The 26,999-nt window shown below is 41.7% G+C and overlaps 2 protein-coding genes and 1 pseudogene across 25 annotated transcripts in view; all 3 read right to left on the bottom strand.

The window, feature by feature from the left end:
• Nucleotides 1-26,999, bottom strand: part of LOC105905983 (protocadherin beta-16-like) — a 218,609-nt gene that overhangs the window by 54,306 nt on the left and 137,304 nt on the right. The window contains exons 1-2 of one of the 24 annotated variants that reach the window (XM_031571846.2): nucleotides 20,423-23,342; nucleotides 7,711-7,869 (exon numbers count right to left, since the gene is read on the bottom strand). The exons of 15 other annotated variants lie outside the window; for them this stretch is intronic. In XM_031571846.2, the coding sequence (XP_031427706.1) occupies nucleotides 7,711-7,869; nucleotides 20,423-22,849 (2,586 nt within the window). In that variant the 5' untranslated portion in view covers nucleotides 22,850-23,342. 8 more of the 24 variants (XM_031571850.2, XM_031571847.2, XM_031571894.1 and 5 more) reach the window with 8 other exon arrangements.
• On the bottom strand, nucleotides 17,494-20,392 carry LOC116221473 (annotated as a pseudogene).
• Nucleotides 23,436-26,993, bottom strand: LOC105902395 (protocadherin gamma-A11-like). Its single transcript, XM_031571908.2, has one exon. It carries the CDS (start codon nucleotides 26,319-26,321, stop codon nucleotides 23,877-23,879), a length of 2,445 nt encoding a protein of 814 aa, XP_031427768.1. The 5' UTR covers nucleotides 26,322-26,993; the 3' UTR covers nucleotides 23,436-23,876.

Raw genomic sequence — 26,999 nt, 5'->3', positions numbered from 1 at the left:
GAGGGAAGGGGAGAAGGGAAGGAATGAGAATGAGATATAGTAAGAGGAAGGGAAGAAAGGGAGAGAAGAGAGAAGCAAGGCTTAAGAGGAGTTGCTTTACAAGCAATCCTCTATCCACAAACAAATCATATGAGTGAGAAGCTATTAGTTAGGGTCTAATAGTCATTTGAACCATACAAATTGTGTGTTTGTATTTAGTTATTTTGCAGATATTATACACTGTAGTAAGGTCTCACAGTTTGATAGTATTTCTGTTAATGTTTACAACTGGGCTCCCTCCCTGGACATTGAACCATGGTGCTAACAAAACTGGAAGAGCATTTCAGGACGAACATACACATTTTGAGCAGCACCTCAGCTCACTCATAGTTATTCATTACCATACAAATACGAGAGCATACTGAAGGGCCAGTATTTCTCACAGACAGCAAATTAAAGCATAGTGGACTAACAAAGACATTAGCCAGCAAATGAAGGCATAATGGACTAACAAAGGATAGCGTTTGCACTCACTCTCATTTAAAAAACCAAGAGATCATGTTGTTGTAAATGTAAGAAATGCCAAACAGAATCATTCTATACACACATTTACAAAAAACAGTAACATAACAACTAATCTCTGCCAGTGTTTGAAGAGAATGCCCATGTGGTGTTAATATCCACGTGTCTGAATGGAGGGACAACCACTTATATTGATTACAACGGATTAGATCACTTTGTTCATTTGTATTTATTAATCAAACTATCTGGACTGGATGTCATCCCAGTCCTGGCTGGAATGGGTCTACTCCAAACCCTAGCCCTGTTGATCATATACTGGCCTCAGGATGTACCTAAGGTGATTCAGACCTTCATAGTAACCCAGTAGCTAAAAAGTGCACCACACCTGCTTGGTAAAAGTATTCCACTAAATAAACTCTATCCTGCATGATGTGTGTGGCAGTAATACAGTTTATTTCTATCTTAAGACTGAAGTATCACAAAAACCAATATACACAGCTATTTCCTTTCCCCCCCCAAGATCAAAGATCAGTTTGATCCTGGACAAATGACAACTATCTAAAAGGTAACAGAGCCTTCACATTAAGAATGCAATTCAAAGTGATCTGTAAGTCTAGCTCAGACTTGTGTATGCTGGCTCCTCACCTCTAAAGAGAGTTCAGCATCCATATGCTCTTTCTTTTCCCTTTGGACTGTTCCTGGCCGACTCAGATGAATCAGTGTGTTTTGACTGTATGGTCTCATTGGTTTTACGTCACTCCTCCTCGAATCAGTGGTTCCACAAAACTCATAATTGTAAACTTGGTGCAAAGTTCCATCAGATTGCATTGTGGGGTAATATGGAATCACTGGGAGGTTATTGGCTGATTTATAGTACAGTTTTCTCTGTCTCCATCTGTAGATTTTAACGGATATAATTGCAATAATGGAAAAAATGAAAAGGAATGATACTACAATCAGGGCTATGATTAAGTAAAAAGTCAGGCTGTCATTGTAATCCTTGTCCTGCGTAAAGTCAGTGAATTCTGAGAGCACTTCAGGAAAGCTGTCCGCCACTGCCACGTTCACAGTGACTGTAGCTGAACGAGAGGGCTGTCCGTTGTCCTCCACCACAACAGTGAGTTTCTGTTTCACAGCATCTTTATCAGTCACCTGGCGCACAGTTCTGACCTCTCCATTCTGCGCGCCCACTTCAAACAGCGCTCTGTCTGCGGCTTTCTGTAGCTTATATGACAGCCAGGCATTCTGTCCAGAGTCCACATCAACAGCCACCACTTTGGTGACCAGATAACCAATATCTGCTGATCGTGGCACTATTTCAGCCACTACAGAGCCACTGGACTGTAATGGATAAAGAACTTGCGGTGCGTTATCATTCTGATCTTGTACAAAGATGTTCAGTGTTGCATTGGTGCTCAGAGGGGGAGTACCTCCATCCTGTGCTTTGATTTTTATTTTCAGAGACTTGAGCTGTTCATAATCAAAAGGCTTCATGGCATAGATTACACCAGTATCTGTATTTATGGAAATGAATGACGCTAGGGGTGTCCCATTTATACTGCCATCATCGAGGAAATAAGATATTCGTGAATTTGGTCCCCAATCGGCGTCCTTAGCTTTTACCGAGAATACAGACAAAGATGGAGAGTTGTTTTCCATTACATAGGCGTTATAGGATTCCTGCTCAAATTCTGGCGCATTGTCATTTACGTCTGATATTTTTACACGTAGTGTCTCTTCACTGGATAGCGACGGATTTCCTCCGTCTACGGCAGTTATGGTTATATTATGCTCAGGTGTTTGTTCTCTGTCCAGTGCTGAATCTGTTACTAGGTTGTAATAATTTGGTAACGATGATACTATTTTGAATGGTGATGTCCGAGGGATTGAGCAAGTTACTTTGCCGTTTTCACCCGAATCAAGATCTTGGACATTAATCATAGCTACAACTGTCCCTAGTGCTGCGTTTTCAGGTAAAGCACTGGAAAATGACATGACAGTTATTTTTGGAGCATTATCATTTACATCAGTAACGTCAATTATGATTTCACATGAGGCTTTTAAACCCCCGTTATCTTTGGCTATCACGTTTATCTGGAATTGTTTGTATTTCTCGTAGTCTATTGATCCTACTACCTTTATCTCACCTGTTTCTGTGTCTATGCTAAATAAAGTCTTAACACTAGCCGTGACATGCTCAAAATAATATTGGATATTAGCGCTCGACTCCTCGTCAGCGTCCGTTGCTGTAACAGTTGTTACCAATGTACCGATTGATGCATTTTCAAGAACCGAGGCTTTGTATGCTAGCTGAGTGAATATAGGGGCATTGTCATTCGCATCAAGAACACGAATATGGACTTTTACAGTCCCGGACCGTTGTGGATTGCCGCCATCAAAAGCAGTGAGGGTGAGGTAATGGTTATCAGTTTTCTCTCTGTCTAAAGGTGTTTTGAGAACCATTTCAACCTTTTTATTGCCATGTGCATTACTCTGCACATTAAGGCTGAAATGGTCTGTAGGATGTAAAACGTACTTCTGTAAACTATTTATGCCCACATCTGGATCAATCGCGCTTTCTAAAGAGAAACGTGCTCCAGGTAGGGTGGATTCGATGATTTCTTGATCGATTTCATTCCCTGGGAATACAGGGCTATTGTCATTTATATCCACTACATCAACGGTCACACGATACAACTCCATGGGATTTTCTAGAATTACATCAAAACTCAGACTACAAGCCGATATCTCCCCACATAGCTGCTCGCGGTCCATTCTTTGTTTTATTACCAGCTGTCCTTTCTCTCTATCCAGCCCAACGTACTCACTGCCATCCGAGGTGAACACTCGAGCTCTCCCGGACACAAGGCGCTTCAGTTCGACTCCAAGATCGTTTGCTATATTCCCAACAAAAGAACCCTTCGCCATTTCCTCAGGTATAGAATAACGGATTTGTCCCATCGCGAACTGAAACAAGAAAGCGCTCAAGAGCACAAATGACAATGGCCGTCTTTGAAAACAGCCTCTCTTCCCCATTTTGATGTAGTCTATAACGCACACTGGGTTTAACAAAATGTCAGAAAAATAATTAAAAGAACACCAATCCGAAGACCTTTCTTCAAAAAACGCCACCAAAACAGGTTACAGAAAGCACAAGTCTACGCAACAGTAATTAAACATTGTTGGTCATCATGAATTGACTGCTAGATCACAATCTGAAAGAAATGCCGTTTTTGTAGCTACACTCCTTTCGGGTTTAAAGGGATGGGAGGTACCGAGTGAGAAATTGTACATGCGATCAACAGCGGCACTTGGGGCCCAACGATGGTATTACAGTGTCAAGGTGCACCTGTATGATGATGTACCTATGGGTCACCCAGCATTTGCGAATGGTTAAAGCAGCAATAAGGAGTTCTGTTCCAAAACTAGCAAGCTAACTACCTAAAAGGCATGCAACAACCTTGCAAACACTACCAACAGCCCAGTTGACACTGATAGAAGCTTGTCAACACACTAACTGGTGTCTTTTGGCAGTATATCTGGAAATGTTTCTTCCATTTTGGCAGGGTATTCCAGCCCGGTACACAGAACTACATAGCGCATTATCCTGGATGGCTAGTGGGAAAGACAGAGGTGTTTATCTGTCCTTGACATGACCATATGCTATCAAAATGAATTTGAGGATGGTACCAAAACTAGTTGCCTATAAAACCATACCTCAAAAAGTGTAAAATTGTTGCATAGTGTTACTCTATATATGTTTTTCTTAATACGATTCATATATCTGAAATAACTATATATTATTATGTATCTAAATACCTGGATTTGACTAAGAAACCATGAGCACACCTAGGCTACAGTTAATGGGTTAATCTATAGCCGTTATGGAAGAGGGAGAGACAAGTAGAGAGAGAAGACCTTCAGATGTACACATTCTAATAGTGTATTTGAGTTGGATCAATATTTTAAGATTGTTCATAAATATTCTCTATTAAATGAAAGAATTTCAGATAGGCCTATTGTGGCATCATATAGAGCAGCATACAGCTATCTTGCCAAAGCATTTCTTGAATTGAACATTTGTTTGAGGTGTTTCACCTCAAAGGGCACAATTATCTGAAGGTGAACACAGTCTTAACACTAAATATGTAATTGTAATTGAGCGTAAACGCTAGGTCAAGCCCAGATCAAACTTGTGTATTCTCGCTCATTCTCACCTCCAAAGAGAGTTCAGCATCCAGCTGTTCTTTCTTTTCTCTCAGTACTGTCCCCGGCCGGCTCAAGCTGACCAGTGTGTTTTGACTGTATGGCCTCATAGGTTTTACGTCACTCCTCCTCGAATCAGTGGTTCCACAAAACTCATAATTGTAGACTTGCTGCAAAGTTCCATCAGAGTACATTGTGGGGTAATAGGGAATCACTGGGAGGTTATTGGCTGATTTATAATGTAACTTTCTCTGTCTCCATCTGTAGATTTGAACAGATATGATTGCAATGACAGAGAAAATGAAGAGCAGCGAAACTACAATCAGAGCTAAAACTAAATAGAAAGTCATGCTGTCATTGTAATCCTTGTCCTGTGCAAAGTCAGTGAATTCTGAGAGCAATTCAGGAAAGCTGTCTGCCACTGCCACATGCACATTGACTGTAGCTGAGCGACAGGGCTGTCCATTGTCTTCCACTACAACAGTGAGTTTCTGTTTCACAGCATCTTTATCAGTCACCTGGCGCACAGTTCTGATTTCTCCATTGTGTGCGCCCACTTCAAACAGCGCTCTGTCTGCGGATTTCTGTAATTTGTATGAGAGCCAGGCATTCTGTCCAGAGTCCACATCAACCGCCACTACTTTAGTGACCAGGTAACCTATATCTGCTGAACGAGGCACCATTTCAGCCACAACAGAGGTACCAGTCTGCACTGGGTAAAGTACTTGTGGTGCGTTATCATTCTGATCTTGTACAAAGATGTTCAGTGTTGCATTGGTGCTCAGAGGGGGAGTGCCTCCATCCTGGGCTTTTATTTTTATTTTCAAAGATTTTAAGTGTTCATAATCAAAAGGCTTCATAGCATAGATCACGCCAGTATCCGTGTTAATTGAAATGAATGATGCAAGGGATTCGCTGTTTGAAGTCCCATCATCGAGGAAATAAGATATACGTGCATTTGGGCCCCAGTCGGCGTCTTTAGCTTTTACCGAGAATATAGACAACGATGGGGAGTTGTTTTCAAGTACATACACATCATACGTTTCCTGTTCAAACTGCGGAGCATTGTCATTAATGTCTGATATCCTTACAGTCAGAGTCTCTTTACTAGAGAGCTGTGGGTTGCCTCCGTCCACTGCGGTTACGGTGATGTTGTATTCGGGTATTTGTTCCCTGTCCAGTGCTGAATCGGTCACTAGGTTGTAATAGCTTGCTAACGATGGCACTATTTTGAATGGCGAGTTACGATCGATTGAACATGTGACCTTTCCATTGTCACCCGAATCAAGGTCTTGGACATTAATCATAGCAACAACTGTTCCAAGTGCTGCGTTTTCAGGTAAAGCACTGGTAAATGACATGACTGTAATTTTCGGGGTATTATCATTTACATCTGTGACATCAATAATAACCTCACAGGAGTCTATTAAACCGCCAGTGTCTTTGGCTATTACTTTGATCTTAAATTGCTTGTATTTTTCATAATCTATCGACCCAGCAACCTTAACTTGACCAGTCTCCGTGTCGATAGCAAACAAAGCCATAACGTTGGCTGGGGCATGCTCAAAATAATATTGTAAATCAGCATTTGATCCTTCATCTGCGTCAGTAGCTGTGACTGTTGTTACAATCGTTGCTATTGCTGAATTCTCGAGAACAGAGGCTTTGTATACCGCCTGACTAAATACCGGGACATTGTCGTTAGCATCAAGAACAGAAATATGGATTTTTACTGTTGCAGACCTTTGTGGACTTCCACCATCGATAGCGGTTAGCGTAAGGTAGTGATGCTCCTTCTTCTCTCTATCCAACGGCGTTTTGAGGACCATTTCAACATTTTTACTACCATCTGAACTACTCTGTACATTCAGATTAAAATGGTCTGTAGGATGTAAAGTGTATTTCTGTAATGTGTTAATTCCAACATCGGGATCAATTGCGCCTCCCAAAGAGAAACGTGTTCCGGGTAGGGCGGATTCACTGATTTCTTGATCTATTTCACTCTTAGGAAAGACAGGACTGTTGTCGTTTATATCCTGTATGTCAACGGTAATGCTATAGAGCTCCATGGGATTTTCAAGAATCACTTCAAAACTGAGGCTGCAAGCCGATATCTCCCCACATAGCTGCTCGCGGTCCATTCTTTGTTTTACTACCAGCTGCCCTTTATCTCTATCCAGCCCAACGTACTCACTGCCATCCGATGTGAACACTCGAGCTCTCCCGGACACAAGTCTCTTCAGTTCAATCCCAAGATCGTTTGCTATATTCCCAACAATGGACCCCTTCGCCATTTCCTCAGATATAGAATAACGGATTTGACCTATTGCAAAATGCATCAGAGAAATGCACAAAAACACGAGCGATATCCATCTCTGACAACATCCTTTTGTCATCTTGATGTCGAACATAGGTTATCAAAATAACGCAGAGATCCAACTTTCCTTCCGATTTAAAATTATTATTTCAGTTATCAAATGACTTCGCCACAACGTTTAGATTGCAATAGTCGTAAAGCAATTGCTGATGCAGAATCCGAAAGCAATGTGATTTGGGCCGAACCTTCTTTTACTGTTTGTAGATGATGGGAGGTACGGAGGAGGGAAAGGTATATGCAATCAACAGCGGCACTTAGGGTCCAAAAAACGTATTACAAATGTCCAACTATTCGCGGTACAAAAATAATACAAAATAAAACAATAATCTGAATATATTTAATGAAAATAATGGCAGTTTAAGATTGTAGCTGTAAAGAGTAAACGTGCTTAATCATGAAGTATTTTTAGTAATCTGTAAAGTACACAGGGCCTATTGTTTGCACTGCAAATAATGCATTGCATGTGTAGGGATGCGCTAATTATTCCCAGCCAACCTCATCAACAAATAATATACGCGCTGCTGTACATATTTGTTAGTGTAACCTTTACATTTTTTCATAAAAGAGCATTATAAACAATATATTGATTCATTGTTTTGTTTTTTTCAAACGATTGATCATCTCACCTCTGAGGAGAAATCTCCATCCTCCTGTTGCGTCTTTTCTCTCTGCACAGTCCCCGCCCGACTCAGGCTCACCAGCGTGTTTTGGCTGTACGGTCTGATGCGTTTTACGTCACTCATCCTCGAATCAGTGGTCCCGCAAACCTCGTAGTTGTACACGTGCTGTAAAGTTCCGTCAGAGCACATTGTTGGGTAATAGGGAATGACTGGGAGATTATTGGCCGATTTATAGAATGACCTTCTCTGTCTCCATCTATAGATTTTGACAGATATGATTGCAATAACAGAAAAAATGAAAAGGAGTGACACCACAATCAAAGCCAAGATTAAGTAAAAAGTCAGTTTGTCGTTATAATCCTTATCATGTGTAAAGTCACTGAATTCAGAAAGCACTTCAGGGAAGCTGTCGGCCACCACCACGTTCACATTGACTATAGCTGAGCGAGGGGGCTGTCCGTTGTCCTCCACCACAACAGCGAGTTTCTGTTTCAAGGCATCTTTATCAGTCACCTGGCGCACAGTTCTGATTTCCCCATTCTGTGCGCCCACTTCAAACAGCGCTCTTTCTGATACTTTCTGTAGTTTGTATGAGAGCCAGGAATTCTGTCCAGAGTCCACATCAACAGCCACTACTTTGGAGACCAGATAACCAATATCTGCCGATCGAGGCACAATTTCAGCCACGACCGACCCACTGGTTTGAACTGGATAAAGAATCTGAGGTGCGTTGTCATTCTGATCTGTTATGAAAATAGTTACGGTGGCATTGCTGCTGAGAGGGGGGGAGCCTCCGTCTAACGCTTTAACTTGGATTCGTAATTCTTTAATTTGCTCAAAATCAAAAGCCCGCACTGCGTGGATGACCCCACTCTCTGAGTTGATTGACATATATGTCGAAATTAAACCATTGTTCATCTGGGTCTCCTCTAGATAATAGGATATTCGAGCATTGTGCCCAGTGTCTTGATCATTGGCCTTCACAGAAAACACAGACAGGCCCGGTGAATTGTTCTCCATAACATATGCAGTATAACTGGCTGTCTCAAAGATCGGTGCATTGTCATTAACGTCCGATACTTTCAATGTAAGAGTTTTATTCGTAGAATATGAAGGAGCTCCTTGATCAGTGGCTGTTAGCGTTATATTGTATTGAGAGACCCTTTCGCGGTCCAGGTTCTGATCGGTGACCAAACTAAAAATATTAGAAGATGAAGGCTTAATTTTGAAAGGTAGGTCTTTGTCAACATAAAGTCTCACTTCACCATTTTTGTCTGAGTCTGAATCCTTAACGTTTAACATTGCTACCAAGGTATCCAGGAGAGCATTTTCAGGTATGTGGTCAGAAAATGTCATAACAGTGATGACCGGGGCATTATCATTCACGTCCAACACATCAATCAACACTTTAGCTGTGTCAGTTAAACGTCCTTGATCAATTGCTTTCACGTTTATTTTATACTGTTTGATGTTTTCATAGTCTAGATTTCCTATCACCTTAATATCACCAGTATTACTGTCAATTTCAAACACATCCGCCATACTATCCGTGGAGTGTGAAAATGAATAAGACACTTCTCCATTCATTCCAGAATCTGCATCAGAGGCACTAACTGCCAAAACTACTGTGCCTTTAGAGGAATCCTCTGGCAGAGACGCTTTATAAAGACGAGAATTAAACACTGGCGCATTGTCATTCACATCTAATACCTCAATGTGTATTTTCACGGTCCCTGTCCTGCTGGGAGATCCTCCATCTACAGCGGTTAGTATCAAAACATGCTGTTCTGTAGTTTCCCTATCAAGTGTTGTCTGGAGAACCATTTCCAGATATTTGCTACCGTCAGAGTGTGAATGCTGATTAAGTTTAAAATGGTCGCTTGGTAAGAGAGAATATGACTGAATGGAATTTATTCCAACATCAGAGTCTACAGCATTTTCCAAAGGAAAGCGGGTCCCTATGATAGACCCCTCGCTTATCTCTAGTTTCACAATCGTATCTTGAAATAATGGAGCGTTGTCATTAATATCTAAGATTTCGACGTCAATACGATGCAGTTCAACTGGATTTTCGAGAATAATCTGAAAATGAAAAGAACATGGAGCTATTTGGGCACACATTTCCTCTCGGTCAATCTTTTCTTTCACAATGAGAGTGCCTCGGTCATTGTTCAACGCTACGTACTCACGACTGTCCTCTGTAAAAATCCGCGCACGGCCAGTTTTCAATCGTTTAATATCCAGACCCAAATCCTGCACGATATTCCCCACAACAGATCCCTTCGAAAGTTCTTCTGGGATAGAATAACGGACCTGTCCGTGAATGCCAACCACACTCATGTACAAAACAAGGAGCTTCAGTGGCCACGAATACAGTCCGATGCCGCCTCTTCTCATATCGACACGACAGCCATCGCCCATGATTGTGCGCAAACAACCAAAAAACGAGAAAAAAAGAATGAAAACTGAACAACGCTGTACACAAGTACAAAGTACCCCAATAGCACATGAGCACAAAATAGTGTTTATGTCTTTGTAATCGCAGCCCATATGGCTGCAGACATGGAGGTACGTACCGGATAGGGAGTGACTGTTGTTATAGCATCAAAAATAGTGTATTGCTGTTCAACAGCGGCACTTAGAGTTTAAATTCTATATTGCCATTTCCCGTTGACATATGTATGAATTATCCAGGCGCACATTTTAATTTAAATAGATTAAATTGAAATCGCCATTGAAATAAGACGACAGATAAATTGATAGAATAGAGAATATTTCATATGAAAAGCTTTTAGTAGGCCTAATTTGTGTACATTGTAAGTGTTAAATAATATCTCACCTGAGGTGGAAAGTCTTCACTGTCTTCCCTCCTCTGAACGTGTGGAAGTGTCAGAGTCCCACTGGAGTCAAAACTAATGATGCTTTGACTACCAGGTCTAATACATTTCTGTTCACCCTTCCTGGAGTCTGTCGTCATGCACACCTCATAATTGTATACGTGTTTCAAAGTTCCAGTCCTTCCGGTGTCTGTGTATTGAGGTGGATAGTATGGAATGACTGGCAGATTAGAATGATACAAGACGCGAGATTGGTTCCACCTGTATATCTTGACTGAGATTATGGCAACTAAACACGAAATGAAGAGGAAAGACACCACAGCCAATGCCAAAACCAAATAAAAAGTAAAATTGTCGTTGTAATCCTTGTCGTGCGGTAAGTCAATAAATTCGGAGAGTATTTCAGGAAAGCTGTCCGCCACTGCCACGTTAACATTGACTGTGGTTGAGCGAGATGGCAGTCCGTTGTCCTCCACTACAACAGTGAGTTTTTGTTTCACAGCATCTTTATCAGTCACCTGGCGCACTGTTCTGATCTCTCCATTATGAACCCCAACTTCAAACAATGCCCTCTCCGGTGCTTTTGGCAGTTTATATGAAAGCCAGGCATTCTGTCCAGAGTCCACATCAACAGCCACTACTTTAGTGACCAGATAGCCCACATCTGCTGAACGTGGCACTATTTCAGCCACCAGAGAACTACCCGTCTGTACTGGATAGAGCACCTGAGGCGCATTATCATTCTGGTCTTGTATTCGAATCTGGACGGTGGCATTACCAGACAGTGGGGGTGATCCGCCATCCTGAGCGCTGACATTTATTCTAAATTCACGAAGCTGCTCATAATCGAAGGAACGCACTGCATAAATGACTCCTGTTTCAGCATTGATGGAGACTAAAGATGACGCAGGTGCTCCGTTGATCTGAGTCTCCTCCAGTAGGTAGGAGACACGAGAGTTTTGGCAGCAATCTGCATCTGTGGCACTGACTATATATATAGACACACCTGGTGCGTTATTCTCCATGATATGTGAAAGGTAATCCGTCTGCTCAAAAACAGGCCGATTGTCATTCATGTCAGCTATGCGTAACTGAATTGTTTTATTCGCTGAAAGAGGTGGCGATCCCTCATCTGTGGCTGTGATGGTAATGTTATATTCCGATAACAGCTCCCTGTCCAGCTTCTCCTCCGTCAGTACAGTGTAATAGTTCTTTAAAGAGGACTTGATGCTAAACGGAATATTTCTGTTTATTTTACACCTCACCTGTCCATTTTCAGCCGAATCTAAGTCTTTAACATTTACAACAGCTACAGTTGTGCCAACGGGGGCATCTTCAGAGACAAGATTCGTGAAGGATGTTAATGATATCACTGGAAAGTTGTCGTTCACATCGACTATGTCTATAATCAAAACACATGAATCGGTGTAACCGCCATGATCTTTGGCCTCTATGTTTATCTCGTACTTTTTAGCCTTTTCGTAGTCAATATCCCCGGCTACTATCACCTCTCCTGACTTCTCTTCGATTTCAAACAGTCCACGATCGCTTTCTGACACATACCGAAATGCATATATCACCTCTCCATTAACACCTTTATCGGCGTCGGAGGCACTCAGTGTAATGACTGGGCTTCCTTTGGGGGAATTTTCTGCGACCGACGCCCTGTACAACTTCTTGGTGAAAACTGGAGCGTTATCATTGACATCTAGCACTTTAATATGTATCTTCTTCACTCCAGACTTGGCCGGTTTACCACCGTCACTCGCAGTTAATATTAGAGATAATTCTTCAGTCTTTTCTCTGTCTACAGGAGACTGTAGCACCATTTCAATGTACTTATTTCCATCTGGTCGTGTTTCGTGTTTCAGTATAAAATTATCGGTTGGTCTTAGACTATAACTCTGAATGGTATTTTTTCCGACATCAGGGTCATACGCGCTGTCTAATGGGAAGCGAGCTCCTGGCATTGCATTCTCCATTATTTCAATACTGATTTCGTCTTTCGGAAATGTCGGAGCGTGGTCATTGACATCCAGAATTTCTATTACCACCTCATACAGTTGAATGGGATTTTCTAATATAATTTCGAAACTGGAACTACACGGTGCTGTCTGCTTACAAAGAAGCTCACGGTCTATCCTCTCACTCACCGTCAGTGTCCCTTTGTCTGTATTCAGTTCTACATAGGGACCGCTGTCCCCCGCTACGATACGAGCTCTGCCGCTCCGAATCCGTTTCATGTCAATACCCAAGTCGTCTGCCACATTTCCTACAAGAGAACCTTTCGCCATCTCCTCCGGAATGGAATACCGAACTTGTGCCGTCACAAAGCGAAAACAACACAGAAGAATGGCTGACACACAAACGTTTCTGAAAAAGAAACTGCGCATATCTTTGGCTGCCATTTTTTAAATGATCTATGTTGTAGCCCAATGCAGAACAGGGCAACAAGGAAAACCGACTAAATTCAGTTGAAGGCTTTCGTCCATGCAACAAAAGTCACCCACATATCCATCCTTGCTGATTCTGATTAGCGTCCAGGCACCAACAAACACAAAGTGCTGTTCCGTCTTTCCGAGAACAGCAGAATGTTTTTTTTCCTTCAGATAACAGGACCTCTCATCTCCCTTCCGCTTAACCAACAGCGGCACTTACAGCCCAATAACAGAAGCACAACAATATTTTACGCCATTGCTGTGAATGCCAATAACATGGTGATAAGATATAGATGTAAATTGGCAGTGTCTCGATCACCTCGGCTCACCACTGTAAATTAGCAACCAAAGTGTTACCAAATCGATGGAAAAACACCAGGCTGGAAGGCTTAAGTGTGTCTGAACTTTATGGAAAAGAAGAATGCATTAGAGTCGCAAATATTGCGGAAAATAGGATTAACCTGACTCCATAAAGTTATGAAATGACCTCCAATTCATAAGGTAGTGGCACAGTAAAGGAATGGCACACGAGAAGTTATGAATGAGGGAATAAGATAATGAGATGAGATGGGGAGAGATAGGGGACATGAAGAGAGAGAGAGAGAGAGATAGATAGAGAGAGAGAGAGAGAGAGACAGAGAGTGAGAGAGAGCATGAGCCAAGATAAGAGTAAAAGCAAGAGTAAGAGAAGAGACAAGACTCGGTGTAATATGTCTCAGTGTTAAATGGCTGGTTAAATATCACAATCTCCACAAACCAATCCAAACCAATCGTCCGGTGTCCCCTCAATTCAAGTAACCTTTTGGTTGGCTGTTTGTAGCTGAACAGCTGATTAATATGCAGAACTGAAGTAAAAATTATATTAAAATAATACAACTATGACACTTCATGCTGTAATGAAACCATGGTAAGACTGCTGCCCACATCACATTGATCAATTAAAGGCCAAACATGAATATACTACATTCATATTAATTTGTACATAATTTGGAAATCACAAACACCCAAGGTTGTAGCAAGCAACCAGGTGTTAAGGGAATGCAGGATATGGTAATTAGTTAAACTGAGGTTATGCCATGCTGTGTGTGATGGCACTCAATGCAAGGGGGTTGCTGTGAATACAAACAATGGAAGTCTTTTGGTGTGAGAAGAACAGAGAGATATCCTCTGATGAGATGCCATTTGGCTCTGTAAGTCCATTGTGTAGCTTAGATCATTTTCAGAGTGTTTTCTGCATTACACAGATACAAAATTTAACTTTAACTTATCTGATCCCATAATAAGTCTGATGTAAAGTGGAGGATGGCTATTTGAACTTCACATATGGCCATTTTCAAGATATTATCAGCAAAAAGTGAATGGAGAAGTTGTAGAAAAATGACTTAAGCCTTCTGAGAGGCTACGGCCGCTGTCCCTATCCATGGTGCTGAAATGAATCAAACGCCAGAGCTTTAAATCAGACAAAATGATACATTGAAACAATGAAAGAGTGAACGACAGAGAAAACGACAGAGATGCACAAAAGGGTGTAAGCTTCCAAAAGAACAAATAGCCAGCACTTAAAGTCATAAGAAAACTAGTTAATAGGTGATAGAAGATTTTCAAAATGTATCAATTCTTCATTGACACATTCTAAATGAATGACCTCACCTGATCAGGAGAATTTAAATCATCCAAGAAAAGTTGTTCTTTCTGTATTCGCTTCATGGTTTCAGTGGTGTTTGGGTCCATTATTAACACATTTTGACTAGTGGGTCTTAGAAACGTCGCATCACTCTTTCTGGAGTCTGTTGTCATGCACACTTCATAGTTGTACATGTGCTTTAAGGTTCCTGTTCCGTCTCCATAATGAGGTGGATAATATGGAATGACTGGAAGATTAGACTGACTGAGGATGCTAGAGTGTCTCCATCTGTAGATCTTGACTGAGATTATGGCAACTAAGCATGCGATGAAGAGAAAGGACACCACAGCTAAAGCCAAAACTAAATAAAAGGTCAAATCTTCACTATAATTCTTGTCGTGCGTAACATCTGTGAATTCTGAGAGCATTTCAGGAAAGCTGTCCGCCACTACCACGTTCACAATAACTGTAGCTGAGCGAGAGGGCTGTCCGTTGTCTTCTATGACAACAATAAGTTTTTGTTTCGCACCATCTTTGTCAGTCACCTGGCGCACAGTTCTGATTTCACCATTCTGTGCGCCCACTTCAAACAGCGCTCTGTCTGCAGCTTTCTGTAGTTTATATGAGAGCCAGGCATTCTGTCCAGAGTCCACATCAACAGCCACCACTTTGGTGACCAGATAGCCAACATCTGCTGAGCGAGGCACCAGTTCAGATACGACTGAGCTGCTTGTCTGTACTGGGTAGAGAACCTGTGGCGCATTGTCATTCTGATCTTGTATAATAATCTGCACAGTAGCGTTACTGCTAAGAGGCGGAGAACCTCCGTCTTGCGCTTTTATCGTAAACTTGATATTCTTCATTTGTTCATAATCGAAAGACCGTATGGCATGGATGACGCCGCTGTCGGCATGCACAGACACGTATGAGGAGACCGGTACACCACTAATGGAGCTCTCCTCGAGTATGTAACTAACACGTGCGTTCTGATTCCAGTCAGCATCTTTGGCTTTTACCGTAAATACAGCCAAACCAGGGGAGTTGTTTTCAACTATAAAGGCCTCAAAATGATCTTTTTCGAACAACGGTGCGTTATCATTGACATCTGAAATATGTAAGCGGAGAGTTACATTGTTGGATAACGGAGTAACTCCTTCATCTGAACAAATAATACTTATGTTATACTCGGAGGTTTTTTCTCTGTCCAGTTCACTATAGGTAAGGAGACTGAAAAAGTTGTTTGATGGAGATGCCATTGTGAAAGGGATGCTATCTTCAATATTACATTTCACTTGTCCATTCTTGCCCGAGTCAGGGTCGTTTACATTCATCATTGCAATCACTGTGCCAGCCTTTGATTCTTCAGAAATTGAACTGGATTTAGAAATAATGCTAATACTTGGTTTGTTATCATTAACGTCAATTATGTCAATAATTACTTTACAAGAATCAGAGAGTCCTCCTTGGTCTTTTGCTTGCACATCTAATTCATAACGGCTGGATATTTCATAATCAACCACGCCATCTACGGTAATATCTCCGCTTTGTGGATCTATGCTGAATAAATCAGTTATTCCCTCCATCATATTTGACATGTAATACGTAACCACACTGTTTGAGCCGCTGTCTGCATCGGTCGCGGTCACAGTGACAAGCTTAGAGCCTCTTAAAGCATTTTCTGTTAAGGATGTTTTATATATTTTTTGTGTAAACACAGGAGCATTGTCATTGCCATCTAGAACAGTTACGTGTATCTGTACTGTGCCTGACATTTGTGGCTCACCGCCATCCTTAGCTGTTAACAGTAAAGACAATCGCTCATGTTTCTCTCGATCAAGAGGTTTTTGAAGAATCATTTCAACATTTTTACTTCCATCTGCCTGACTGTTCAGTTTTAAGGCGAAGTTATCAGTTGGCTTAAGCGAATAGCTCAGTAAGCCATTGATTCCGACATCGCGGTCCACGGCTTTCTCTAACATAAATACAGCTCCAGTAATAGCGGATTCACTTATTTCGAATTTCATCTCGTTTTTCTTGAAGCTTGGAGCATTGTCGTTTATGTCTGTGATTTCAATCGTGATTCTATACAATTCCATGGGATTTTCGAGAATTACTTGCAGATGTAAAGCGCAAGGTGTTGTCTTTCCACAAAGCACCTCCCGATCCATTTTCTCTCTGATGAAAAGCGCTCCTTTTTCTTTATCCAGACCGATATATTCGGTGCTATCTCCGGTGTATATACGCGCTTTTCCTGACATTAGCCTATTCAGTTCCAATCCCAGATCTTGTGTTATACTCCCAACAAAAGAGCCTTTCGACATTTCCTCAGGGATGGAGTAACTAACTTGTCCGTGTAGACTGCGTAAGAAGAAAGAGATCAAGAGTACTTGCCACACCATTGTTTTGCACGACATTGTCCCCGCTCTTTGCCTTCCCCGACCTCATAGCATAATGCGTGCAAATGTGTATTCCGGATAGGTTTTTGCAAATCGCCCAACAGACGTATCTTGTAACACATACGAAACAAACACAATAGTAAAAACAATCGCTATGACTGTAGTTGCAAACAGGCGATCTGCCAGTGTTCGTTATGGGTACATCTCCTTTTTATACGCACTGAGGTAAGAACAAGGAGATTCGCCTTATGACTCGAAAACTATGATCAACAGCGACCCTAAGAGTTCAAACACAGAAGTACTGTGAGGAGACCGTGTGCTCTTGAAAAATATAATTTCACAAGAGCACGTACAGAAATGTATATAAAATAACAATTCACCAACGCTGGTATGCATCCCAGTAATGAAAATAGCATTCCTCTATATCATTTCATCTCTCTCTTGCGCATCTAGTCATAAACAGCTATTACATATTTAACTACGTGAAGTACAGACTACAATCTGTAATTTTGAGCCAAGAAAACATCACAGAGAACAATCTTACATATATCTTTAAGAGATCTCACCTGGTTATCATATGTGTCAAATGTTGCTTTGTCTCTCGGTGGAAGTGGTAGAGTCAGTGTTCCTCCAGTGTCAAGGCTAATGATGCTTTGACTACCAGGTCTGATGTACTTCAGGTCACTTTTTCTAGAATCTGTCGTCATACACACCTCATAATTGTACACGCGCTGTAGAGTTCCAGTGCCTGTACTGTCTCCATAATGCGGTGGGTAGTATGGGATGATTGGCAGATTTGACTGATAGAGGACGCGTGATTTCCTGCACCTGTAGATCTTCACTGACATTATAACAACTAAACAAGAAATTAAGAGGAAGGATACTACAGCCAAGGCCAAGACTAAGTAAAAAGTCAAGTTATCATTGTAATTTTTGTCGTGCGTAAAGTCTGTGAATTCCGAGAGCACTTCAGGAAAGCTGTCCGCCACTGCCACGTTCACATTGATTGTAGCTGAGCGAGAGGGCTGGCCATTGTCCTCCACTACAACAGCGAGTTTTTGTTTCACAGCATCTTTATCAGTCACCTGCCGCACAGTTCTGATTTCACCATTCTGTGCGCCCACTTCAAACAGCGCTCTGTCTGTAGATTTCTGTAGTTTATATGAGAGCCAGGCATTCTGTCCAGAGTCCACATCAACAGCCACCACTTTAGTGACCAGATAGCCAACATCTGCTGAGCGAGGTACCATTTCAGCTAACGCAGAGCCACCTGTCTGTACTGGGTACAAAATCTGAGGCGTGTTGTCATTTTGGTCTTGTATCAGAATCTAGACGGTGGCATTGCCAGATAGAGGTGGTGATCCTGAGCTCTAAAGTTTATTCGAAATTCCCGAAGCTGCTCATAATCGAAGGAACGCACTGCATAAATGACTCCCGTCTCAGCATTGATGGAGACTAAAGATGACGCCGGTGCTCCGTTTATCTTTGCCTCTTCAAGCAAATATGACACACGCGAGTTTTGGCAGCAGTCTGCGTCTGTGGCCCTGACTGTAAAAACAGATACTCCAGGAGAATTATTTTCTACTATATTTGCTGAATACAAGGCCTTATCAAACACAGGTCGATTGTCATTGATATCCGATATACGTAAATTGAGTGTCTTGTTACTAGCAAGAGGTGGCGATCCCTCATCAGTTGCATAAATTGTGATGTTATATTGCGACAACATATCTCTATCTAAATGGCCATCTGTTAATAACGTATAATAGTTTTTAATAGATGATTTAATCGTAAAAGGTATATGTTTACTTATAGCACAGCTTACCTGGCCATTTACCCCTGAATCCAAATCTTTAACATTAATGACTGCTACTGTTGTACCCAAGGGAGCGTCTTCGGACAGGGGGTTGGTAAATGACGTCAGTGATACGACTGGATAGTTGTCATTCACATCAATTATGTCAATGATCACCAGACAAGAGTCAGTAAATCCTCCGTGGTCCGTGGCTTCTATATACATTTCATATTTTCCTGTGCTTTCGAAGTCAATATCACCTGATAAAAAATATTTTACCTGACTTTGCATCGATTTTAAAAGGTAAGGTCTCGCTGATGCATGCCTAAACGCATACATTACCTCTGCATTTACTCCTTTATCTGAATCAGAGGCACTTACTGAAGTCACTGAACTTCCTTTAGATGCGTTTTCTACGACGGATGCTCGGTATAGTTTCTTGGTGAAAATTGGAGCATTATCATTAACGTCTTGAACAACAACTCTGATTCTCATTAGGCCAGATTTCGGAGGATTGCCACCATCAGTGGCTGTTAACACAAGAGATATTTCTTCTTTTTCTTCCCTGTCTACAGGCCTTTGTAGCATCATTTCAATGTATTTATTACCACCAGGGCGGATTTCGTGTTTCAAGATAAAATTATCTGTCGGTTTCAGACTGTAGTTTTGTATTGCATTGACTCCAACATCGGGATCAAAAGCGCTATCCAGCAAGAAACGCGCTCCAGGTACAGCATTTTCTCTTATTTCAATACTGATTTCATCTTTAGGAAATGAAGGAGTGTGATCATTTACATCTATAATTGCTATGGTCACCTCATAAAGTTGTATAGGATTTTCTAAAATAATCTCAAAACTGAAGCTGCAGGGAGAAATCTGTTTACAGAGGAGCTCCCGATCTATCCTCTCACTCACCGCCAGTGTCCCTTTGTCTGTGTTCAGTTCGACATAAGGGCTGTTGTCTCCGGCTACGATACGAGCTTTTCCTCTTCGAAGCCGGTTCAAATCTATGCCCAAGTCGTCTGCGACGTTACCCACTACAGAGCCAGTAGACATCTCTTCTGGAACAGAATACCGTACTTGTCCACTGATTATGTTAACGGTAAAAACCAGCATAAGGAAGAGTGAGGCTTTAAATCCACTGTTGCAGGCGAACATTTTCAGGCGTCTGCAATCCAAACATCAAAACGACGAATACACAATCCCACACGTGTGCCCTGAAATGATCTTAAATCCACATGTAATACCTAAAATAAGTTGATGGAAAGATACTTTTTTCCAAAGAGGACTTCCAGTCACTATAGTATAACCGCCCTGCTACGACACAATTTCTGACACTGGCGAGGCATAGAATCAGACCAATATGGGAGGTGTTTTTGATGGCAGTGTTTCCCATAATTAACCAACAGCGGCACTCAGAGACGAATGCTTGAAATACAAGGCTTCATTGTGATGTTTTGCAGTATTTTGGCAAATGAAATATGAAGGCAAACGCGTTAAATAACTCGCCTGATATATCTTAAATATTACTTCACGATAAAACATGTAATCTGGGTGGGATCAGAACAAAACTCAACAGAGGTTTTACACAAGCTAAACCACATGCAGTTCAAGAGTTTACTGCTCACCTGATCTGGAGAATCGAAATCATCCATTAACATTTCTTTGTTCCGCATTCTTTGCATTGTGTGTGTTGAAACTGGGTCCATTACTAAAACGCTCTGACTATTAGGTCTGGCGAACGTTGCGTCACTCTTCCTTGAATCTGTCGTCATGCACACCTCATAGTTGTAGACGTGTTTTAGAGTTCCTGTCCCCCCAGGGTCTGTGTATTGAGGTGGATAGTATGGGATAACTGGCAGATTGGAATGATATAAAGTCCGAGAGTGTCTCCACCTGTATATCTTGACTGAGATTATGGTAACTAAACATGCAATGAAGAGGAAAGACACTACAGCCAGTGCCAAGACTAAATAAAAAGTCATGTTATCATTGTAATCCTTGTCGTGCGTAAAGTCAGTGAATTCTGAGAGCATTTCAGGGAAGCTGTCCGCCACTGCTACGTTCACATTGACTATAGCTGAGCGAGAGGGCTGTCCGTTGTCCTCCACTACAACAGCGAGTTTCTGTTTCACAGCATCTTTATCAGTCACCTGGCGCACAGTTCTGATTTCTCCATTGTGAACGCCCACTTCAAACAGCGCTCTGTCTGGGGCTTTCTGTAGTTTATATGAGAGCCAGGCATTCTGTCCAGAGTCCACATCAACAGCCACTACTTTGGTGACCAGATAGCCCACATCGGCTGAACGAGGCACAATTTCAGCCACGACAGAGCCACTTGTCTGTACTGGATAGAGCACTTGAGGCGCGTTATCATTCTGGTCTTGTATTGTGATCTGGACAGTGGTATTTCCGCTTAATGGGGGTGAGCCACCATCCTGAGCTCTGACATTGATCTTAAATTCCCGAAGCTGTTCATAATCGAAAGAACGCACTGCGTAAATGACTCCTGTCTCAGCATTGATGGAGACTAAAGATGACGCCGGTGCTCCATTTGTCTGAGTCTCTTCTAGTAAATATGACACACGTGAGTTTTGGCAGCAGTCTGCGTCTCCTGCCCTGACTGTATATATAGAGACGCCTGGTGAGATATTTTCGTCGACACTAGCAGTATAGAAAACACTTTCAAAGATGGGCCTGTTGTCATTGACATCAGAGATCTTTAGATGAATTGTCTTTGTAGTAGAAAGAGGCGGTAATCCCTCGTCTGTTGCCGTAATTGTAATGTTATATCCAGGATTGATTTCTCTGTCTAAACTCTCATCTGTCAATAACGTAAAGTAATTCCTGAGAGACGATTTTATGACAAATGGGATGGCTTTACTTATAGTGCAACTGACCTGACCATTTACTCCTGAATCTAAGTCTTTCACGTTAATTACCGCCACTGTTGTTCCAACGGGAGCGTTTTCAGGGACTGGGTTCGTGAAAGATGTCAGTGAAATCACAGGGGTGTTATCATTCACGTCTATGACATCAATTATGACAACACATGAGTCTGTAAGGCCACCGTGATCTTTGGCTTCAATATTCAATTCAAACTTTTTCGTTTTCTCAAAATCTATAACTCCTGAAACTGTGATTTCCCCTGAGTTTTCATCAATCGTAAACAGGCCAGTTTCACTGTCGTCCACTTGCCTCAGTGCGTATAAGACCTCTCCGTTGACGCCTTGATCTGCATCTGACGCACTTACAGTTGTGACTAGATTGCCCACTGGTGAATTCTCGGGGATAGAGGCTTTATAGATCTCTTTCGAGAAGCGTGGGGTATTATCGTTTACATCTAGAACTTTAATTTTTATCCTCATCTGTCCTGTTTTCGGGGGTTGGCCACCATCACTCGCTGTTAAAATGAGCGAGAGTTCCTCCTTATTCTCACGATCGACAGGAGACTGTAGAATCATTTCAATGAATTTATTTCGGTTTGGCCGGTTTTCGTGTTTTAAAATGAAATGATCCCCAGGTTTTAGGGTATAGCCCTGTATAGTATTTACTCCGACATCAGGATCGTATGCCCTGTCTAATAAGAAACGTGCTCCTGGGAGAGCGCTTTCACTCATTTCAATGCTAATTTCCTCTCTTGGGAATGTCGGAGAATGGTCGTTAACATCTAAAATTTCTATAGTTACTTCATACAACTGAATAGGGTTCTCTAATATCATTTCGAAGTTGAAACTACAGGGAGAAATCTGTTTACAAAGGAGCTCCCTGTCTATCCTCTCACTCACCACCAGCGTCCCTTTGTCTGTGTTCAGCTCAACATAAGGGCTGTTGTCCCCAGCTACTATCCGAGCTCGGCCGCTGCGAAGCCGCTTCAAGTCGATGCCCAAGTCCTCCGCAATGTTTCCAACGACAGAGCCTTTACTCATTTCCTCTGGAATAGAATATCGCACTTGTCCGGTAACAGCAGAGACATACAACAGTACCAATAATGAAATGATCTGTTTCCAGCTTCCACCGCCGCGTACATTATTCAACGCCATCCTGTCGTCCATCCATGGAGCAGATTAAATGAAAACAAAGCGCATAATCTAAGAATAGTAGCAAAGTTATATCCACTGTAGTACAGACGAACAGTAACCAAGTATGAAATCCAGAAAGGATTTTCTTCCTCTCGAGTCATCACATACAGGAGCACTTAGAAAGATGGAGTGTTTGCATGCAGACGTCATCTGAGAGGAGGCGCTTTCATTTCCAATCCAAAATAGCATTCTCCGAGCCAACAGCGGCCCTCACAGACCATAGAAACAAAGCGCAACAGTAGCACACAAGTAATGTAGACGCCACTATCAAGTACAAATGTGCTTGAAGAGTAACCCAGGCTAAATGACTAAATGTAAAATGTAAAAAATAAGGTGCCATTAATTAGTCAGGGTCAGGAGATATTTTCACATCGTTTAAGTTTACAGATAGCTATGGCATACTACTAAATTCCCAATGGAAGACTATAATGTACTCAGAACACAAAGGAATAGCATGTATCATGCCATTAGAATTCACTGTACTTGCATTTCTATGCTGTCCCTAGATTTCATCTTTTACTTTTTTTTTTACTGATGGCATGATTTGGCATATTTTTAGTTTTAGAAATGGTTAGTTACTTTTATATTCGCTTCAGGTGTTGAGTTCAGTTTCGGATAAACAAATAAATCTACGTTCACAATTCATTATGTGTTCTATTTAGCCTAATAATCCGATGTGACAATTTTTCCACTTATGGGCAAAAGTGCACACACTCAAAGTAATGCAAAATAATTTTGCACTGAAATATTACATGACAATACAATGAATACGATCTTGTGCCCAAGATCTTTCATTTGGTACAACTTTTCGCCATTATGGTGTATCGTATCACTGTGAGAAAAACTGAAAAGTGTGACAACATGCCCTGCTCGCCCCTACATTTGAAGAAAACTCACTTAATTAGCATCTGGGTCAAACATCGTTCTATTAAATGTTTAACTGCGCAAAGAGCAGACTAACATCTAACTTCAGCCAAGAAAACATTTTCACACAATGGTCTTATTTATATGTATTCCTTAAAGAGCTCACCTGGTTATCATCTGTGCCAAATGTTGCTTTATCTCTCGGTGGAAGTGGTAGAGTCAGTGTTCCTCCAGTGTCAAGGCTAATGATGCTTTGACTACCAGGTCTGATGTACTTCAGGTCACTTTTTCTAGAATCTGTCGTCATACACACCTCATAATTGTACACGCGCTGTAGAGTTCCAGTGCCTGTAGTGTCGCCATAATGCGGTGGATAGTATGGGATGACTGGCAGATTGGAATGACAGAGGAGGCGACATTGTCTCCATCGGTAGATTTTTACTGAAATGATAGCAACTACACATGAAATGAAGAGGAAGGATACTACAGCCAAGGCCAGAATTAAATAAAAAGTAAGGTCATCATTGTTATCCTTGTCGCGCGTAAAGTCTGTAAATTCCGAAAGCACTTCAGGAAAGCTGTCCGCTACCACAACATTCACATTGATTATAGCAGAGCGAGAGGGCAGTCCGTTGTCCTCCACTACAACAGTAAGTTTTTGCTTCACAGCATCTTTGTCAGTAGTCTGGCGCACAGTTCTGATTTCCCCATTCTGAGCGCCCACTTCAAACAGCGCCCTGTCCATGGCTTTCTGCAGTTTATATGACAGCCAGGCATTCTGTCCAGAGTCCACATCAACAGCCACCACTTTGGTGACCAGATATCCAATATCCACTGAGCGAGGCACCATTTCAGCCACCACAGAACCACCTGTTTGTACTGGGTAAAGAACCTGAGGTGCGTTATCATTCTGGTCTTGTATTACGAGCTGGACGGTGGCATTTCCAGTTAGTGGGGGCGAGCCACCATCCTGAGCTCTGACACTGATTTTAAATTCCCGAAGCTGCTCATAATCGAAAGAACGCGCTGCGTAAATGACTCCAGTCTCAGCATTGATGGAGACTAAAGATGACGCCGGTGCTCCATTTATTCGAGTCTCCTCCAGCAGGTAGGAGACACGCGAATTCTGACAGCAGTCGGCATCAGTGGCTCTTACAGAAAATAAAGACACACCGGGTGAGTTATTTTCAAATACAGCGGCTGTGTATGTAGCCTGTTCAAACATAGGCGCGTTGTCATTGACATCAGAGACTCGTAAGTTAATCGTTTTTGTTGTGGAAAGAGGCGGTGACCCCTCGTCTTTTGCCGTAATTGTAACGTTGAATTCGGTGTGAATTTCTCTATCTAAACTCTCATCTGTCAATAACGTGTAGTAGTTCCTCAGTGACGATTTAATGACAAATGGGATGTTTTTGCCGATAGAACAGCTCACCTGACCATTTACACCAGAATCTAAGTCCTTTATATTAATCACAGCGACTGTTGTGCCGACAGGAGCGTCTTCGGGAACTGAATTAGTGAATGATGTCAACGATATGACAGGGAAGTTATCGTTCACGTCACTTACTTCAATTATTACGACGCAGGAGTCCGTAAGGCCACCATGATCCCTGGCTTCGATTTTCAACTCGTGTTTTTTAGCAGTTTCGAAGTCTATATTTCCCCTTAACACTATATCGCCTGACCTTTCGTCAATCTTGAACAGCTCACTCGCACTTTCAGCTCCATCTCGCAAAGTGTACATCACTTCCCCATTAACACCTTTATCTGCATCCGAAGCGCTTACTTTTACAATAAAAGTTCCTTTAGATGCATTTTCTGGCACTGAAGCTTTATAACGTTTCTTAGCAAAAACCGGAGCGTTATCATTAATATCTAATACTACTATGTTTATTTTCATGACTCCAGACTTCGGTGGATTGCCACCGTCCATTGCTGTTAAAAGTAGGGAGAAATTCTCTTTCTTCTCCCGATCTAGAGGAACTTGCAACATCATTTCAATGTTGGAATTGTCGTCTGAGTGTACATCATGTTTCAGTACAAAATTATCCGTTGGTTTTAATGTATAGGTCTGTATAGTATTTACTCCAACATCAGGGTCATATGCGCTGTCTAAGATGAAGCGGGCTCCTTGGAGAGCATTTTCTGTAATTTCAATATTAATTTCCTCTTTGGTAAACGATGGTGAATGGTCATTTATATCGACTATTTCTGTAGTTACTTCATATAACTCAATTGGATTCTCTAATATTATCTCTAAGGTGAAACTGCAGGGAGATATATGTTTGCACAGAAGCTCCCGGTCTGTCCTCTTACTCACCGCCAGTGTCCCTTTGTCTGTGTTCAGCTCAACATAACCACTGTTGTCCCCCACTACGATACGAGCTCGACCGCCCCGTAACCGTTTTAAGTCGATCCCTAAATCCTCTGCGATGTTACCAATGACAAAACCTTTGCTTGTCTCCTCTGGAACAGAATACCGTACTTGCCCAGTCACGTTGCAGACATATGAAAACATGAGAAGTGAGAAAAGACGAAAGCTTTTGCTCTTAAGACAACGCCACATAGTCCCGGAGGCCATTTTGCATATCCAAACGAAAAAAAAGACCAAAGCAATGTTCACAACCAGAGCTCATAGAGCATTTCCTCAATTTTAAACGACAAAAAACGCGTAGGTCACTCAGCTTGCCAAAACAATGCAGTCGCCTTACGCCCACAGTAGGTTTTTTTTATTATGCTATCGATGTCAGTATGCCCTGGTAAAATGGGAGGTACCTTATTCTCAGCAAGATTCATTCCCTTATCCAACAGCGGCTCTAACAGACCACTGAAAGAAGAGCATCTGTGTGCATTTACACTTAAAGTAACAAACTGAATTATTATTATGGGATAGCGGTTATGAGAGTGGTGATTCATATTTAACTTAAAATGATTCAACCAGTGATGCTTCAGTGTAGCTCAACCAAATTAAACAAACTATCTACGAGTATCAGCTTCTTTTCCCAGTATAGGAACCAAAAAGGAAGAACAGCAGTCTGTCTTTTACAAGCGCCGCTGTCTATCTGCAGTGGTGCTGAAATTATTAAGTAACCGCCACAACCCACTGATATTTCGACTGATTATTTAATCACGGAACCGAATGTAGACATGTGCGTTGAAGATAAACTTGTAAAATGATTGGGTAAGCATAGAAAGAGGAGTCCATATTATGTAAACTGATATTAACAACTAAGCAAACTAATTAAATGAGCTAACCTAC

The sequence above is a fragment of the Clupea harengus genome, chromosome 8 (assembly GCF_900700415.2).
Source record: "Clupea harengus chromosome 8, Ch_v2.0.2, whole genome shotgun sequence".
NCBI classification, from domain to species: Eukaryota; Metazoa; Chordata; class Actinopteri; order Clupeiformes; family Clupeidae; genus Clupea; species Clupea harengus.
This window is presented reverse-complemented; position numbering and strand designations above follow the sequence as displayed.